At 36.1% G+C, this 16495-nt stretch overlaps 1 protein-coding gene across 6 annotated transcripts in view; it reads left to right on the forward strand.

The window, feature by feature from the left end:
* Positions 1–16495, forward strand: part of LOC150102186 (nephrocystin-1-like) — a 215636-nt gene that overhangs the window by 170808 nt on the left and 28333 nt on the right. For all 6 annotated transcript variants that reach the window (XM_090399188.1, XM_090399193.1, XM_090399192.1 and 3 more), the window contains one exon: positions 4846–4919. In XM_090399188.1, the coding sequence (XP_090255314.1) occupies positions 4846–4919 (74 nt within the window). The remainder of the gene's footprint in view (positions 1–4845; positions 4920–16495) is intronic.

Below are 16495 nucleotides of genomic sequence, written 5' to 3' on the forward strand. Positions count from 1 at the left end.
TTACTCCCCTTATACTTCACTGGGCTCTGTAATATAGTGTACCCCTCATTTCTCATGCCACTAATCCAACAAATGCCTGTTCCCTTCTACATTCAAATGTAATCCATCTCTTGCATACAGTTCTCTTCTATCCTCAGCCATACTCCACTCATACAAATATTCCAGCCCTCTTTTCCTGCACATTCTCACTATCATCTCATTCATTAATATTGCTCTTCTCCTCCACTCTGCATTATCATACTGGTTCAGCATGCTCCCTATCTTAGCTCAGAGACATTTCTGCTGCACTATCTCTGACATGAATCTCAAATCTCGTGCTACACGATTCATCCCACCTCTCAGGTCATTCATCCCAACCATTGCTATCATTTCCTCTACACTTTTACCCCCACTTCACTGCCATTGCCACACACACTCTATCATTTCACCAGGCAAGCACTCCTCTGGCACTCTAATCTGCACACCCCAAATCATCAAATCTCCATACATGACATTCCGAACCAATTCAGTCATTCGTCCTCCTCTCACTGGCATCCCTGACTCTTATGGCTTCCAATCTCTTCCACTCTTCCCCCTCCCTCTCAGCTCTCTATTCCTTGCTTCCACACACTCTCGTCTTTCTGCAATTTCCTGTCTTCTACTCTCCCTCTCCCATTCTCTTGCCTTCCTCTCTCTCTCTCTCTCTCTCTCCCTTCTTTGCAGTTAAAATATTAGCAGCAGCTACCTGACATTCCTTTGTAATCCAACTGAAAATACATTATTTCTTCTCTTTAATTCTGTCTACCTGTGTCCTCTAGAATGGCATTCATCATGAAGTGTTTTACAATTTTTCAAGAAGAATGTCAACAAGTTCCTTCTTTCCCAACCCTTGCTTTCACTCCATGCACAACACCAATATGCCCTATGGTCTTCTGCCTCTCATGTGTCTAAACAATAATTGTCTGGACACTTTGGACACTTTAGCAATTTATAATTGATACCAGCAGGCAAACCCTAATATTGAGTAATTCCACCCCTTTGGTTTTGATCACCTCCTGCACCCTTTGAGGGAATCTTTCCACCAGTATGCAGCAGACAACAGGTGGAATTTGTCTCCATTCCTCCATTAAAGCAGCACTGCATTCAGTGATAGATCGAGGATGTGCGGCTCTGGACTTTGGTTGCTGCTCCAATTCGTCACACAGGTGTTCGATGGGGTTGAGGTCAGGGCTATGCACAGGCCAGGGCAATCGTTTAATACCTATCTCTTCATACCATTCCATAACAGCCTCAGCTTTGTAGCATGGGGCATTCTCGTCTTGATAGTAACACGAGTCCATTCCATAAAAACTCCTGTGTAGGCAGCACTTGATTATCAAGGTACTGAGCTGCTTTGTGGAACTATGGACAACGACCAGTGGTCCCACTCCAAACCAGCTGAATATACCCTGCACCATTACTCGACCACCAAACTTTACTGTGGGTACAACACATTGTGGTTACAAGTGTTCACCAGGCTCCCTCCACACCCACATCCTGCCATCAGACTAGAAACAGGTGAACCTTGATTCATTGCTCCAGAGTATCGTTTTCTACTGGTCACTTGTCCAGTTCACATGCTCTTTGCACCATGCCAGATGAGCTGCCTTGTTCATTGTTGTGATGTTCGGCTTGTGTGCCACTGCTCTTCTGTGAAAACCCAGTAAATGGAGTTCTTTTTGTACAGTATTAGTGTTCACCATGGTGTTACTGGTGCTCTGGAACTCATCACAGATGGTCTGTGCTAATTGTAACTGGTCTTTGCGTACCACCCGCTTTAACACACTCCTGTCCCTGTCAGTCATTTTTAGCAGCTGCCCTGGGTATTTTTCTGCACTAGTGATGCCAGAACATGTCCATTTGTTGATCGCATTGCCAGCCTTTGATTTTGAATGTTCCAGTTGAGCAGCAATGGCAGGTATGGACATGCCACCAATGTGACAACCTACAATGACACCTCTCTCTCTCTAAGTCCTCCATAATCACCTGTATTCAACTACTATGATGAAATACTGCTTACTACTATATGTACACTGGTTTTTATGTTATTAACAAACCTGAAATGTTCCATAGCTTCAAATAACAGGGTTATCTGGACAATTATTGGTAGATAGTATATTATATTTTTACTAAATAGCTTAAGGATATTACATCGTATACTAGGATATACATTAAAATAAATTTTAATACACTTCCAATATTTCGGCAACGTCATGTTGCCATTTTCACAGGAACTTAAAAACAAGACACGTGCACGCAAGTACAACAAATAGTAAATGAGGGCGAAGCAGGAAGCTATTCTTTCTCCTAAAAGTCCTGATGGTGCCCCCTAGTGGGCAATGTTGGTATTCTTCGGTGATTGGACTGAAGGTCTTCTGATGTAAATTCAAATACGAAAGGCTTTTCATGGACTCAGCCTCAGCCCTAAGAAACAATCCAAACCTCAACAAATTTGGTTGCATGAGACTGCCCCAAATTTGGAAAACCTACATCAGAAGACCTTCAGCCCAATTGCCCAAGAATACCAACATTGCCCCCTAGGGGGCACTATCAGGACTTTTAGGAGAAAGAACAGCTTCCTGCTTCGTCCTCATTTACTGTTTGCTGTGCTTGCATGCACGTGTCTTGTTTTTAAGTTCCTGTGAAAATGGCAACGTGACGTTGCCGAAATATTGGAAGTGTATTAAAATTTATTTTAATGTATATCCTAGTATACGTTGTAATTTCCTTAAGCTATTTAGTAAAAATGCATAACCAACGTCTAAGCCTTTCCACGAGAAATGTATTATATTATATGGTATCCAGAATGCCTTCAAATGTCAGCAGTACATTTATAAGTTAATTTATAGCTGTTGTTTTTCTTGTAATGTATATTTTTGTATTTCTCTTTTCATGTTATGCACCCACTGAAGTTTTCTAAGAAGACAAAACTGGTTGTGCACTCAAATAATAATAATAAATAGTATTTTTTTTATTTTAGTATCTCACAGCTTCTAGTCATTAAATTCATTTAATTAATATTATATATATATATATACACAGCAATCCCTCGATTAATGCACCTAATGCGTTCTTTAAAACAGGCACATTAATCGAAAATGCGCTAATCGAATATAATAACCTATGGGAAAAAGTATAATTCGTTCCTCAAATTTATTTTTTGACACTTAATTTTTTTATAAATGAATTAGGGTAGTCTCAGGGTCTAGTTAAAGGAAAGCTATGAAGCTGAAAGACAATAAAACACATTCAGAATGTAAATTTATTATTCTGCTTCTTAACAAAGAATTCAGCTAACGTAGTTTGTGGGCATTGTTTCTTTTTTTCATACAACTGACGGTATGACCCTATTGCCTCTTCTGCAAAGTTTACTGCTTCTCTCTTTATCAGGGTTGGCCTCTAAGCATTGCTGCTTAAGAACTTTGGTTGCACGAAAAATATTTCAATTTGTTTCTTTGAAATCTCTTTGGGCTTGTCAGTGATTAAATTTTCTTCATATTCTTTGTGATTTTCCTGCTGTGCATCTAAATTTAGCAGGTTGGAATCATTCAATTTCTCAGAATGAGATTTAATTGACTTATATTCATTTGAAAAGCCTCTAAAATCATTTGCCCAATGGGGAAGAATGTGTTTCCAAACGCTTTGCATGTTGCTCGCAGTAATTTCATTCGACTTTGCGACTTTATAACCAGGCTGAGATTTCTCTGATTTGTCCAGAAAAGTCTTGGAAGGCGTTCACTTCCAAAAAGGTAGGTTTCATCGACGTCCACAATTTTCTTCAAAATCTCTGGATAATTTGCGGCCACTTCCTTATCTGCACTTGTAGCTTTGCCTATGATTAGAACATTATATAGGCTATTTCTCTTTATGAAACATTCAAACCACTCAGCACTAGCGTGGAATTCTTATTTTCAATCATCGATAGCCCTTTCTTTCAAGGATGCAAAGAGACTTAATGCTTTTGATTTAATAAGGTCAGTGCTTAGTGGGATCCGTTTTTGGTTACAATCTTCAATCCATGTAGAAAGACATCTCTCTAATTCAATGAATATAATACTTTGATTTTGAGTGCACATGATGAACTTGAAGCAACCTTACCTTTCTCTATGTATTCAGCAGTTTTGCTTAAAATTGCTCTTATAGTTGATTCATCCATTTTTGTGTTATTGTCCTATCTTTGCTCTGGACTCTCCTTGTTCATTTTCTTTATTATTTCAAGTTTTTCTTCCAGTGAGATTACTCTTCGAATCATTTTCACATTTCCACATTTTCACTCACTAATTCTTTTAATCATGATGAAAAATGTATAGAGAGAAAAATTTTAAAATTGGTAACATTTATTTTTAAGATGTATATAGGCGCATTAATCGAATTTTAGAGGTGCACTAATCAAATTTGGGTATAGAAAAAAATTACACACTAATCGAAAATGCATTAATCGGGGCCGCGTTAATTGAAGGATTGCTATATATATATATAATATTGCATATCGTACTTGAATGAAGTAAAAATAAGTTGAATGTGAGATCTTTTGTATAGTGTGATATGTTTAATGTATTTCTGTATTGATATCACATTGAAAATTAGCAGTTTTATCACTGCATTTTTTTCTCTAGCTTTCTGATGGTTCATTTTCAGAATATATAAGGATAAGCTAACAGAAGGAAAATGGCAATAATTTCTTATTAGGGGTCTGTCATTTATTATTAACATAATTGATGTATCTATTCCTGTATGATCTTTAGAAGTGATTTGTGATATTCTTGATATGCTTAAACTGATATTTTAAGTAATTATATTCTTGAAGATATAAACATTTTATTTCAGAGCTCATTCATTCTCCATTATTAGCAACATTCCCTGAATTGTTTATGCAGCGAGACATCTTAGATGTCCTATTGGTAAGTTGCAATTAACTACTGTTCTTTTAATTTTTTTATTCTTTTTGTTGTTGTTGAAGGTTATCATTCAGTAAAGAAACATGGTAATTTATTAAAATTCCTGTTACCATCTGAAATTTTTTGTTTTCCACATGAAATAGACCCAGTGTAACTATCATATAACTATAAAAGCTATTATTTAGTATACTAATTTTTATGCTCTGTGGCATACATACTTCATCTGGAATATAGTTATTTATCAGTTATAGGATAGAATGATTCTTGAAACAGACTACCACACTACCAGTTTGACAATACTTAATGAAATTGTTGTCAAATTGATAGTTCACATCATGTAGAGAAGTCATACACGCATGTGTTATTGTTGGTCTACTGTACTCTGTAATTCGGGACTTTTATGACGTCTGACAGAAGTTACTTCAGGATAAGGTCTTGATTTTTGTTGTATTGCAGTGGACATACCATTTTGGAAGCTTCTTAAAATTTACAAATACAACTGTTAAATTCAATTTATAGAATTCTTGTTAGTTCTCAGATTTTTTTTTTTTTTTTTACTTTATAGTGCGATAAGCTAGGCCTGATTTGTGTAATTTTTGCTTAACATCTTTAATCTGTTCTTGAATGTTAATCTCTCCTGAATGTAACATATGCCACACATGCAGCAAATTTTATATATATCCAGCTTCTTGAGAGGCAGATCAGGTGTCATTTGGGTTACCTTAGCATTGTAGAGATTTTCATGATATGAATGGAAGCACTGATGATATATTGGTACTGAAAGCCAACATAGGCAATACAACTAATTCTAAATTATAAAATTATAGAAGCAAGAGATAAACCTACTGAAAGAAAACGACATCTATAAATGTTTAGAAGATGACCTGCTTGCTATACTCATAATAAAACAAACAACTTAATGGATATCATTCGCAAGCCAAGGGACACTGTTTTGGAAAACAATGTCCCTTGTTTTCAACAACATTATGGCTACTAGAAACCTATTTTCACCAGAAGTTTTTTTCTTTTTTTTTCGTTTCAACTTGGTTAGACTAAAATAAATTTAGTTTAATCCTTTATCCAAGTGTAAGCAAACAAAGTTTGCGCCCGAAGTATCTTCAGGACTAAGGCAACTCATGGTAAAGTTGGACCAAGCTCTCATCACTCCTTGTCTTAGTATCTCTCATAATGCAAAACACATCTCCTTGCAGATATGTATAATGCTATGCATTAAGGGAAGGGCCACTACCCAGACTGGTTTCCACCTTTATTGAGGTCTCATCAGTGGGAGCGAGACCCAGAGGTGGTGATACCAAGGTGGAAGCAATGAAGAAGTCATATTTACCTATACAAGTTGCCGAAAGATGTCTCATCTTATTATTAGATTACTCTGAATTTAGAGAAAGATGTTGGAGTAGTGGCCCCTTCCCTTAATGCATAGCATCATACATGTCCGTAAGGAATTGTGCTTTGTATTATGGGAGATACTAAAACAAGGAGTGATGAGAGCTTGGTCCACCTTTACCACAAGCTGCCTCAGTCCTGAAGATACTTCAGGCGCAAACTTTGTTTGCTTACACTTGGATAAAGGATTAAACTAAATTTATTATAGTCTAACCAAGTGGAAGAGAGTGAAAAAATGGGATTAAAAATTACTATCACCAAAACTAAATTCATGGTCATAGGTAAGAAACCAATTCTTAATTTAGCGCTTTCTTTAAATAGGAAACAAATAGAAAGAGTGGCAAAGTTTAAATATCTCGGATGCTGGTTAAATGAAGATTGCAATCCAGAAATGGAAATAAAAGTTAGAATTGAAATCGCAAGAAAAAATTTTCTCTTGATGAAATCAACACTGTGTAACCGCAGTTTAAACTTAGAGCTTAGAGTACGCATGGTTAAATGCTATGTATGGTCTGTACTGCTGTACGTGCAGACCATACATACGAATGTTAAAAATCCCATGGACAGCAAAAACGCCCAATCAGGAAGTACTGGAACAAATGGGGAAATCATGTGAACTTTTAGATACCATAAAAAGAAGGAAAACTGCATATCTTGGTCACCTACTTCGTAATGAAAAATATAAGATACTTCAATTGATTATAAAAGGGAAGATAAATGGAAGAAGAGGACAAGGAAGACAAAGAAAATCTTGGCTGGCAGATATCAGACAGTGGACTGGTATGAACTCTGAGACTGCTCAGAATAGCTGAGAATTGCTCAAAATTTGCCAAGGTGGTCGCCGACCTCCGATAGGAGATGGCACTCAAAGAAAGAAAGAAGAAACCAAGTGGAAAAAAACTTCCAACATCTTTCTCTAAATCCAGAGTAATTTAGTAATAAGGTGAGACACATTTTGACAACTTGTATAGGTAAATATGACTTCTGCATTGCTTCCACCTTGGTATCACCACCTCTGGGTCTGGCTCCCATTGACGAGACCTCAATAATGGTCGAAACCGGTCTGGATAGTGGCCCTTCCCTTAATGCATAGCATTATACTGTGCTTTGCATTATGGGAGATAAGACAAGGAGTGATGAGAGTTTGGTCCACCTTTACCATGAGTTGTCTCAGTCCTGAAGATACTTCAGGTGCAAACTTTGTTTGCTTACACTTGGATAAAGGATTAAACTAAATTTATTATAGTCTAACCAAGTGGGAGAAAAAAACTTCCAACATCTTTCTCTAAATCGAGAGTAATTTAATAATAAGGTGAGACACCTTTTGGCAACTCGTATAGGTAAATATGACTTCTCCACTGCTTCTGCCTTAGTATCACCACCTCTGGGTCTGGCTCCCATTGACAAGACCTCAATAAAGGTCGAAACCAGTCTGGGCAGTGGCCCTTCCCTTAATGCATAGCATTATACTTGTCTGCAAGGAGATGTGCTTTGCATTATGGGAGATAAGACGAGGAGTGATGAGAGCTTGGTCCACCTTTACCATGAGTTGTCTCAGTCCTGAAGATACTTCAGGCGCAAACTTTGTTTGCTTACACTTGGATAAAGGATTAAACTAAATTTATTATAGTCTAACCAAGTGGGGGGAAAAAACTTCCAACATCTTTCTCTAAATCGAGAGTAATTTAATAATAAGGTGAGACACCTTTTGGCAACTCGTATAGGTAAATATGAGTTCTCCACTGCTTTTGCCTTAGTATCACCACTTCTGGGTCTGGTTCCCACTGACGTGACCTCAACTTCTGGGTCTGGCAACCACTTATGAGACCTCAACAAAGATCGAAACCGGTTGGAAGCTTGGGTAATGAATGGCAATGCTGTAGCCCATGAAGTTAACTGAGACACAGCTGTTGCTGTTACCTCTCAGATGAGATATGAGCAACTGAGCAAATCAGTGGCTCTGCTTGGTGGTGGGGTGAGCCTGCCATGGTGTAGAGCCAACTGGTTCTGAGAGTTCTTCTCAGTGGCAGGGTGAGCTTGTTACCGAGGGGAACAATGCTGAGTTTTTTGGAGTTTGACCTGTACATGACCACTACTGGTACAGTGGTCATGTACCATGACCACTGTACATGGGCCACTACTCAGACCGGTCAAAACCGGTCTGGGTAGTGGCCCTTCCCTTAATGTATAGCATTATACATGTCCGCAAGGAGATATGCTTTGCATTATGGAAGATACTAAGACAAGGAGTGACGAGAGCTTGGTCCACCTTTACCACGATTTGCCTCAGTCCTGAAGTTATTTCAAGCACGCCCTTTGTTTGCTTACACTTGGATAAAGGATTAAACTAAATTTATTATATTTTCACCAGATACTGTCAATCTTTTTATACAATTTCTAGGCAGCACATTATTTAATTGAAATATAATTACTGAACAAAAAACAAAGTGTAATTATGAGCTTGAGGGTTTCACTAATATATATATATATATATATATATATATATATATATATATATATATATGTGAAATCTTTTCAAAACATTGCCACTGAAGAGTACAACATGAAGCCAAAAATATAGCTACATTATATCAATGACATTTTTGAAGAAACACTCAGTGATTTCGAAGCACCTCAATGTTTTCCTGAACAGCTTAAATCTTAAATTTGTTTTATAGGAGAAATTGAAGAAAGCAGGATATTTCTATTCTTTTATGTGCTCATTTTAGTCACCAACCAAAATAGATTAATATTCTCAGTATACAGGGGAGGGGGGGAAATTACTACCAACAGATATCTATCATCATCATCATCCTAAACAAAAGCAAGGTGTCATGAAAACTATTAAAGACAGAGTATATGCCATTATACTTGACAAGAAATTATATTACTGTCTTAATCCTTTACCCAAGAGTAAGCAAACAAAGTTTGCATATGAAGTATCTTCACAACTAGTCTATTTGTATATATAGAGACTTGATTTCACACCATCTGCTTCAGTGGCTCATTAATACATAATCATTATGGGAAGGCTCATTACCCAGTCCAGATTAAAACTTTTATTGCTGTCATTAGTGGGAGCTAGACCCAGGACGATACTAAAGTTAAATCAATTTGCAAATCATCATTATAATTATCATCATCATCATCATCATCATCGAATTCCTGATATGTACACTCAGGGGATGTACAGGATATTATAATAATATCACGTTAAAAAGTTACACCATTACTAACTTTCAATCAACAATTATCCACCAAATTAATCTGTTATCTGTCAAGATACCAACATTATCAGATCTTATGTTTCAGTCTTCTAAAGTACTATTTACTGTATCAATCTGCCTACAACTTGGTCTTCCTCTGAGTCTTTTTTTTTTTTCCCAGCCAATCTGGTAAAGAACACTTGTTTTGCTAATCTTTCCTCTCCAATTCTGTTTAAGCGACCATACCACTTGAGATTAACTCTGCTAACACATTCCTGAATGTTAACAATGTCAAGTTCTTTCCTAACATCCTCATTTTTAATATGATGCCATCTGTTCACTCTACTAATCTTTCTCAGCACTCTCATATCTGTGGTCTCCAGTCTTTGATCAAGTGTTTTATTTCTAACCCAGCTATCCATAAGTTAAAATTGGTGTGATTTAGTGTTTTGACTAATTTCTTTCTTATTCCATATAAATTTATTCAGTTGACTTACTTCTATACCTGCTTTACTAATTCTGTTGTCTATTTTCATATTTAATTTGCTATCTTTACTAAAAACTGTGCCTAAACAGCTGAAATGTTTTACTTGTTTTATAGGTCCTCCATTCAGGATACAGTTGATGTTTTTAATGTTTCTGTCTATTTTCATTGTCTTTGTCTTTTTATTACTAATTTTCATACCAAATTTATTACAACAGTTATTCAATTTATTCAGGGAATCTTGCAGGCTTGTGCTGGATTTATTTGGAAGTATAGCATCATCTGCAAAAGAGCTAAGATTAACATTTCCAATTTTGATATCAGATTTAATACCACTTTCTGCCATAATGTGATCTATGTAAATAATGGATAACAGTGGAGATAATGTGCACCCTTGTTGCACACCTGATTTTACATCAAATGATCTTCCTGTATATCCTTCAGTTCTAACTGCTAACTTGACAGCTTAAATATAGACTATATATTGCTCCATATAATATCCCATTTACATCATACTGTAGTGTTTTGAAGAGCTTTCCTCTGGGCACCTTATCATATGTCTTAATACAAATCCTTGCTATATTCCCAAGATTTCTGAATAGAAATTGGGTTGAAGTGTTAGTAATGAAAACAAAGGAAACAGAGTGGAAGAGCAGCTCAGGCAAGAGTTGATGAAAATGAAAAGTGAAATGAAGCATCTGGAAGATGAGATTAAACATCTGATCATAATAAAGACTCATTATAAAGAAAGAGTCAAAGGATAACTGAATAGCATTGTATTGGGACTCGATCATTAGAAGTGTGATGAATGACAAAGTACACAAAACAGGCTTTATGGGTGGACCATTGAAAAATAACTGATAAGTTGCAGAGAAGGAAAGGGCAAGCTTCAGAATTAGTGGTAGTTGTGGTCACAAGTGATGTAGATAATGAAAAAGGAATGTTGATAGGAACTTGAGGAAGTTGTTGTGGGATCATGATTGAATTGTGGGAAGCATTTTTGGGAAAGTTGTTAGTGTGTTGTCCAGCTATGATAATAGTGAGTTGAGAAGGAGAGCAGAGATAATGAATAGCAAAATGGGGTTCAGTTTATGAATATGTGGAGTGAATTTGAAGGTCACTTGGAATGGTATAAGGTTGTTGGATTACATTTGAATGGGCTTGGTGTTGGACATTTAGAGAAGCTGTTATTTACTGAAAAGGCACAGAATCAAGAAGTTAGTTAATTTCTAACTAATGATCAAAGGATGATGTGAAGGGAGGTAACACAGCCAAACAAGTTGTAAGGTAAGAGGAAGATAGATACAGAGTTGAAAATGTGATTGTGACAGGACAAGGTGATGGAGTGCATAAAGGTTGGGACGAGAGAGGTATGAATGATAATCAGAGTCATGATCAGGGAAACATGAGTGGTCAGACTGAAAAGAGAGAGGTGTGTGGTGTAGTGGCTAGAGTGGAGAATGTTTGTGTTGGTGGGATGACCTCAAAGACTAGGAGATTGCTATGTTTGTATTTAAATGTACGGAGTATTCTTAATAAGAGAGCTGTGTTTGTTGTATTGATTGCGTCAGTACATCCAGAGACAATTACTGTAAGTAAAACTTGGTGTTGTCTGAGAATAATGTACTGTTAGGAATGGAAATGGGAGGGGGGGGAACTGTTAATGATTGCATAGGAATTGTGTCCTCAAAGAGTGGAAGTTAAAAATGGTAGTACACATGAAAATTTTGAATCTGTGTGGTATGAAGTTCGAATTAACAGACTAGTATATCTAATAGGTTGTTATAGCCCAGGGAATATAGAAAATACTGATTGTAAAATACGTATGCAAATTGTTAGGCATGTGAAAAGAAGGTGATTCTAATGGGAGATGTTAATTACAGAAATATAGATTGTAAGAAGGAGACAGCATATGGGATCAAGGAGAATGAATTTGCTGAATTTCTGAGGGATAAATATCTTAAGTAGCATGTGGCAGAAGCAAATAGAGGTTTTAGAGTTATATCTTTACAAAATGTGATTGTTAAGAAGTATTAACACTACCACTGGTTGGTGAGAGTGATCATAAGGTACTTTTTTGGGAAGTGGTGAAACAGTAAACAGTTATTGTCAAAAAAGGAATATATATGGATTATAAGGTGGGTAATTATGAGAAGTTATGTAGTCAACTAGCATTAGTACTTCAGGTAGATGAGATGTGTAGAAAAGATGTTGACAATGGATGACATAAGGCAGTATCTGACACAAGCAATGTACAACTTCATATGAATAGTTAAAATGAGTAAATAGAGTATGATTGAAATGGATGAACAGTGAAATCAAGTAAGAAGTGTTGGAAAAGAAAATGTTATGGAGGAGGTAAAAGATAGTCAATGGTGATCAGATCCATGAGGAGTATAAATTGTAGGCTAGGAAGGTGATGAGCATGGTAAAGAAAAAAATATGCAGTATGAGAGGAGATTGGATACTCAGAACAAGGATAATTCAAGGGAGTTCTGCTATATGGCAAGCCAGAGGAAGAATAATTATGGCAGGTTGACATTGGTGGGTCGTGATGGTAGCAAAGTGACAATTGGAAAGTATATAGTGTAATTAACAAATAAGCACTTTGTCGGTGTATATGATATTGGTGTAAATGATGCTGTGCAATATGTACAAGGAAGGCAAGCATTAGGAGAATTAGAAGTGGAAGAATCAGAGATGTATCAAGTGTTGATTAGGTTAGATGTTAATAAGGTTGTTAGAATGGATGAGATATGCACATATGGTTTTAAGGAATGCACAGGTTTAATCAGTTAGCTATGCCCTTAACCTGGTTATTTAATGAAATTCTTGCATTGGGTAAGGTTCCTAAGGAGTGGAAAGAAGGCAAAATATTACCATTCCACGAGCATGGTTCCAGGATAGAAGTTTTGAATTATAAATCCTGGATGTATGACTGCAGTTTTAGTCAAGGTGTTGGAGAAAAGGTTTGTTATAAATAGAATACAGGATTGAGTTGATGGACAGCATGGATTTGTAAAGGGTAAGACTCGTTTTAGCAATTTATATATGCATTTTATGATAAGGTAACAAGTATATTAAATAAGGGAGACTCATATACAGTGATATTCTTGGACTTTGCAAAAGCGTTTGATAGATTACATCATGATAAGTTGCAAGAATGGATAATATATTGGTTAGATGGATCATAGATTGGCTCTTGGAATGATACCAACAAGTTATGTATGATGGAGAAGTGTCTCAAAAAAAGAAGGATAATGAGTGGTGTACCCCAGGGTTCTGTTCTTGGGCCTATTTTACTTAACTTGTTTGTAAAAGATATTTTATTATTATTATTATTATTATTTGAGACCTGCAGGGAGTCACTCATCGAGAGAAGCTGTACATTCGCTCAAATCAGCTGTTATACCTTCCCTTAAATTCATTATTTGAGAAAAACCTAGCTCTTACCCTTTCTTGACTGCAAACAAACTTCCATGGATGCCCCTGTGTTCTCTCCCCACCTTACATAATGTACCTGACTGTTTTGTTTCCTTTTCCTCCCAAATTATCATGATTTTTCTCTTTGTTCTTTAATGTATGGAAGCCACTGTCAAGCTTTCTACAAGAATATGTGCCATATCTAATGGTAACAACAGAAAGGAACATGAAATGGAATATCTCAGTGAAGATCTTGTAAGAAATAACTACAATCTGAAAACTTTTAATAATGTCCTACAAAACAAAATAATGTTTCAAGTATGCAAGGAAACATAAATTACAAGGTTTCAGTGTACATCACAGATAAAATAGCTGGTGTGTTGAAACAACACATCTTCAAAGATGCTTTCACGATTAAGGGAAAAAAAAATCTCTAAAAGGCTAAGGTCACCTATACAACCTCAACATAATATAAACTTAATCATGTGGTGTTGTCATGGTATCCTGAACACCCCTTGAGGGTATATATATCAGAAATTGATGATGATGATGATGACGACAACTATGAAAATAGGCAGGAACATTGAAAACATCAACTGCATTCTGAATGGAGAACCTATAAAACAAGTAAATAATTTCAGCTCTTTTGGTACAACTTTTAGTGAAGATGGCAAATTAAACATGAAATGGACAACACAGTTAGCACATCTGATATGGTAAGGAGTCAACTGAATAAAATTTATATAGAATAAGACAGAAATTAATCAAAATGCTAAACAAGCTGTATACAAGACAGTGTTTAAAACAATTTTAACTTATGGATCTAAGAGCTTTGTAAGAATAAAACACTTGATCAGGGGACTGAAAATGTGAGAGTAAATAGATGACATCAGTGGCAGAATCATGTTAAAAACAAAGATGTTTGGAAGGAACTTGACATTGTTAGCATTCAGGAACATGTGAGGAGATTTAATCTTAGGTAGTATGTAACTTGACCAGAATGGAGAAGAAAAATTAACAAAATGTGTGTTTTGCAAGAATGACAGGAAAAACACTCACGGAAAGACCAAGACCTTGGTGCACTGATACAGTAAGAAGTGCCTTAGAAGACTGAAATATAAGGTCTGACAATATTGGAGTCCTGACAGACAACCACTTAATTTGGAGGAAGTTAGTAATGATATAAATTTTTCACATGGTACTATACTTAGGGTACGTAGCAGGAATTTGATGATGATGATGATTTTTGACAATGAAAATGAAACTGAAAATCATCCAAAAATGAGTAACTGTGGAGGAGGAGGGCTTAGTGGATAGATGAAGGAGAATTGATATGATAAAAACCAGAAATTTTAAGTTGGTGTCTGTGAGAGAGAGAGAGAGAGAGAGAGGTTCAACAGATTAATATAAAAAGGGGACTTTTAGAGTTATTCATAGAGTGAATAGAGAAAAACAAGAGGCTATACCTCGATGCATAAATGACAGGTTTAATCAATTTCAATATTTCATCTGTCGCAGAGACATCATCAGAAACACAATAATAAAATTGTAATAACATACAAAAACACACAAGAAACAATGAGTGAAAGAAATGAGATAGAGTAAATAAAGACTAAAGTCCTATTAAACCTGTTGCTTAAATCTTTCTCTTTGTGCTGTAAATTATTCCATTAAAGTGCAATGTGAAACATTGCACTTTAATGAATGTAAACCAGCACCCAAGCCTAAATACTTGTTAACATGGTTTATCCTCCTGACTATGAGTCAGGAAAACAAAAATCATTTTCCTAAATATGAAAGAATCAAACATGATTTGATTTCACTCACCTTAACCAAAGAAGTAATTAATGCTTTAAATCGGGACACAATTTTGCCATTACTCCCAAACAAGTTCCAAAAGCCAAAATAATGGTGTACATCGAATGGGGAATATACAACCTGCCTCCAGCAATAGCCTGTAACATACGTTTAGATGTGGCCAACATCTTAATCCAGTCTAAGCCTCCTGGAAATAATATCCCACATAAGGAAATCATTGCTCTAAAAAAGTTACATGATAATAACCAGATTATCATAACAAAAGCAGACAAAGGGAATGCAACCGTGGTGATGGATACAACAGAATATGAAAACAAACATTTACACACTTTTACAAGAACCAGTCAACATACAAAATTATAGATATCAATCCCACCAACACACAAAAGAATAAGCTGTGTAAATTACTGAAAAAAGTCACTTCCTGACTTAAAAGAAATGGTAAACAAACTGAAGTCCTTCCATGTTAAAACACCCAGGATATATGGAGCACCAAAAATTCACAAACAAGGTACACCCTATTGTAGATTATATAAATAGTCCCACATACAAACTGGCTAGATATTTAGCTAAGCTACTAGCCACTCTCTCTCACAAACAATTCTCCCTCCTTTATCAAAAATTCTGCCCACCTAAAAAGTATTTTAGAACACCATACCTTAAAAAGTTCAGACTTAGTGGTGAGTTTTGATATCACCTCACTATTCACAAATGTACCACTAATTGAAACCCTTAATCTGCTAAAGTCACACTTTCTCCCTGATATATTTGAACTATTTAAATTCACAATACATGCAGGATATTTCACATGGAAAGGGAAAACATACAAACAATTAGATGGAACAGCTATGTGCTACCCCCTTAGCAAACTTCTACATAGAACACCTGGAAAAACTAGCTATCAATACAGCCACTCTCAAGCCAACGCTTTGGCTATGCTATGTTGATGATGTGCTTGCTATTTGGCCACATTGGATACATTCTTAGCACATTTAAATAGCCAATGCCCAAAATTCCACTTTACAATGGAACTGGAAGCTAATAACTGTTTGCCCTTCCTTGATGCACTAATCACACATCTTCCAGAGGGTTCCTTATCATTCTCAGTTTTTAGAAAACCCATACATACAGGGAGATATTTACACAAACAATCACACCATCACCCTTCTCAACAGTATGGTATCTTAAAAACGCTAACCCATAGAGCGAGAGTAATCTGTTCCAATGACAATGCTTTTGCTGCT

The sequence above is a fragment of the Typopeltis vanoorti genome, chromosome 10, assembly GCF_054136105.1.
Source record: "Typopeltis vanoorti isolate ZY-2024b chromosome 10, IOZ_Tvanoo_1.0, whole genome shotgun sequence".
In the NCBI taxonomy this organism is placed as follows: Eukaryota; Metazoa; Arthropoda; class Arachnida; order Uropygi; family Thelyphonidae; genus Typopeltis; species Typopeltis vanoorti.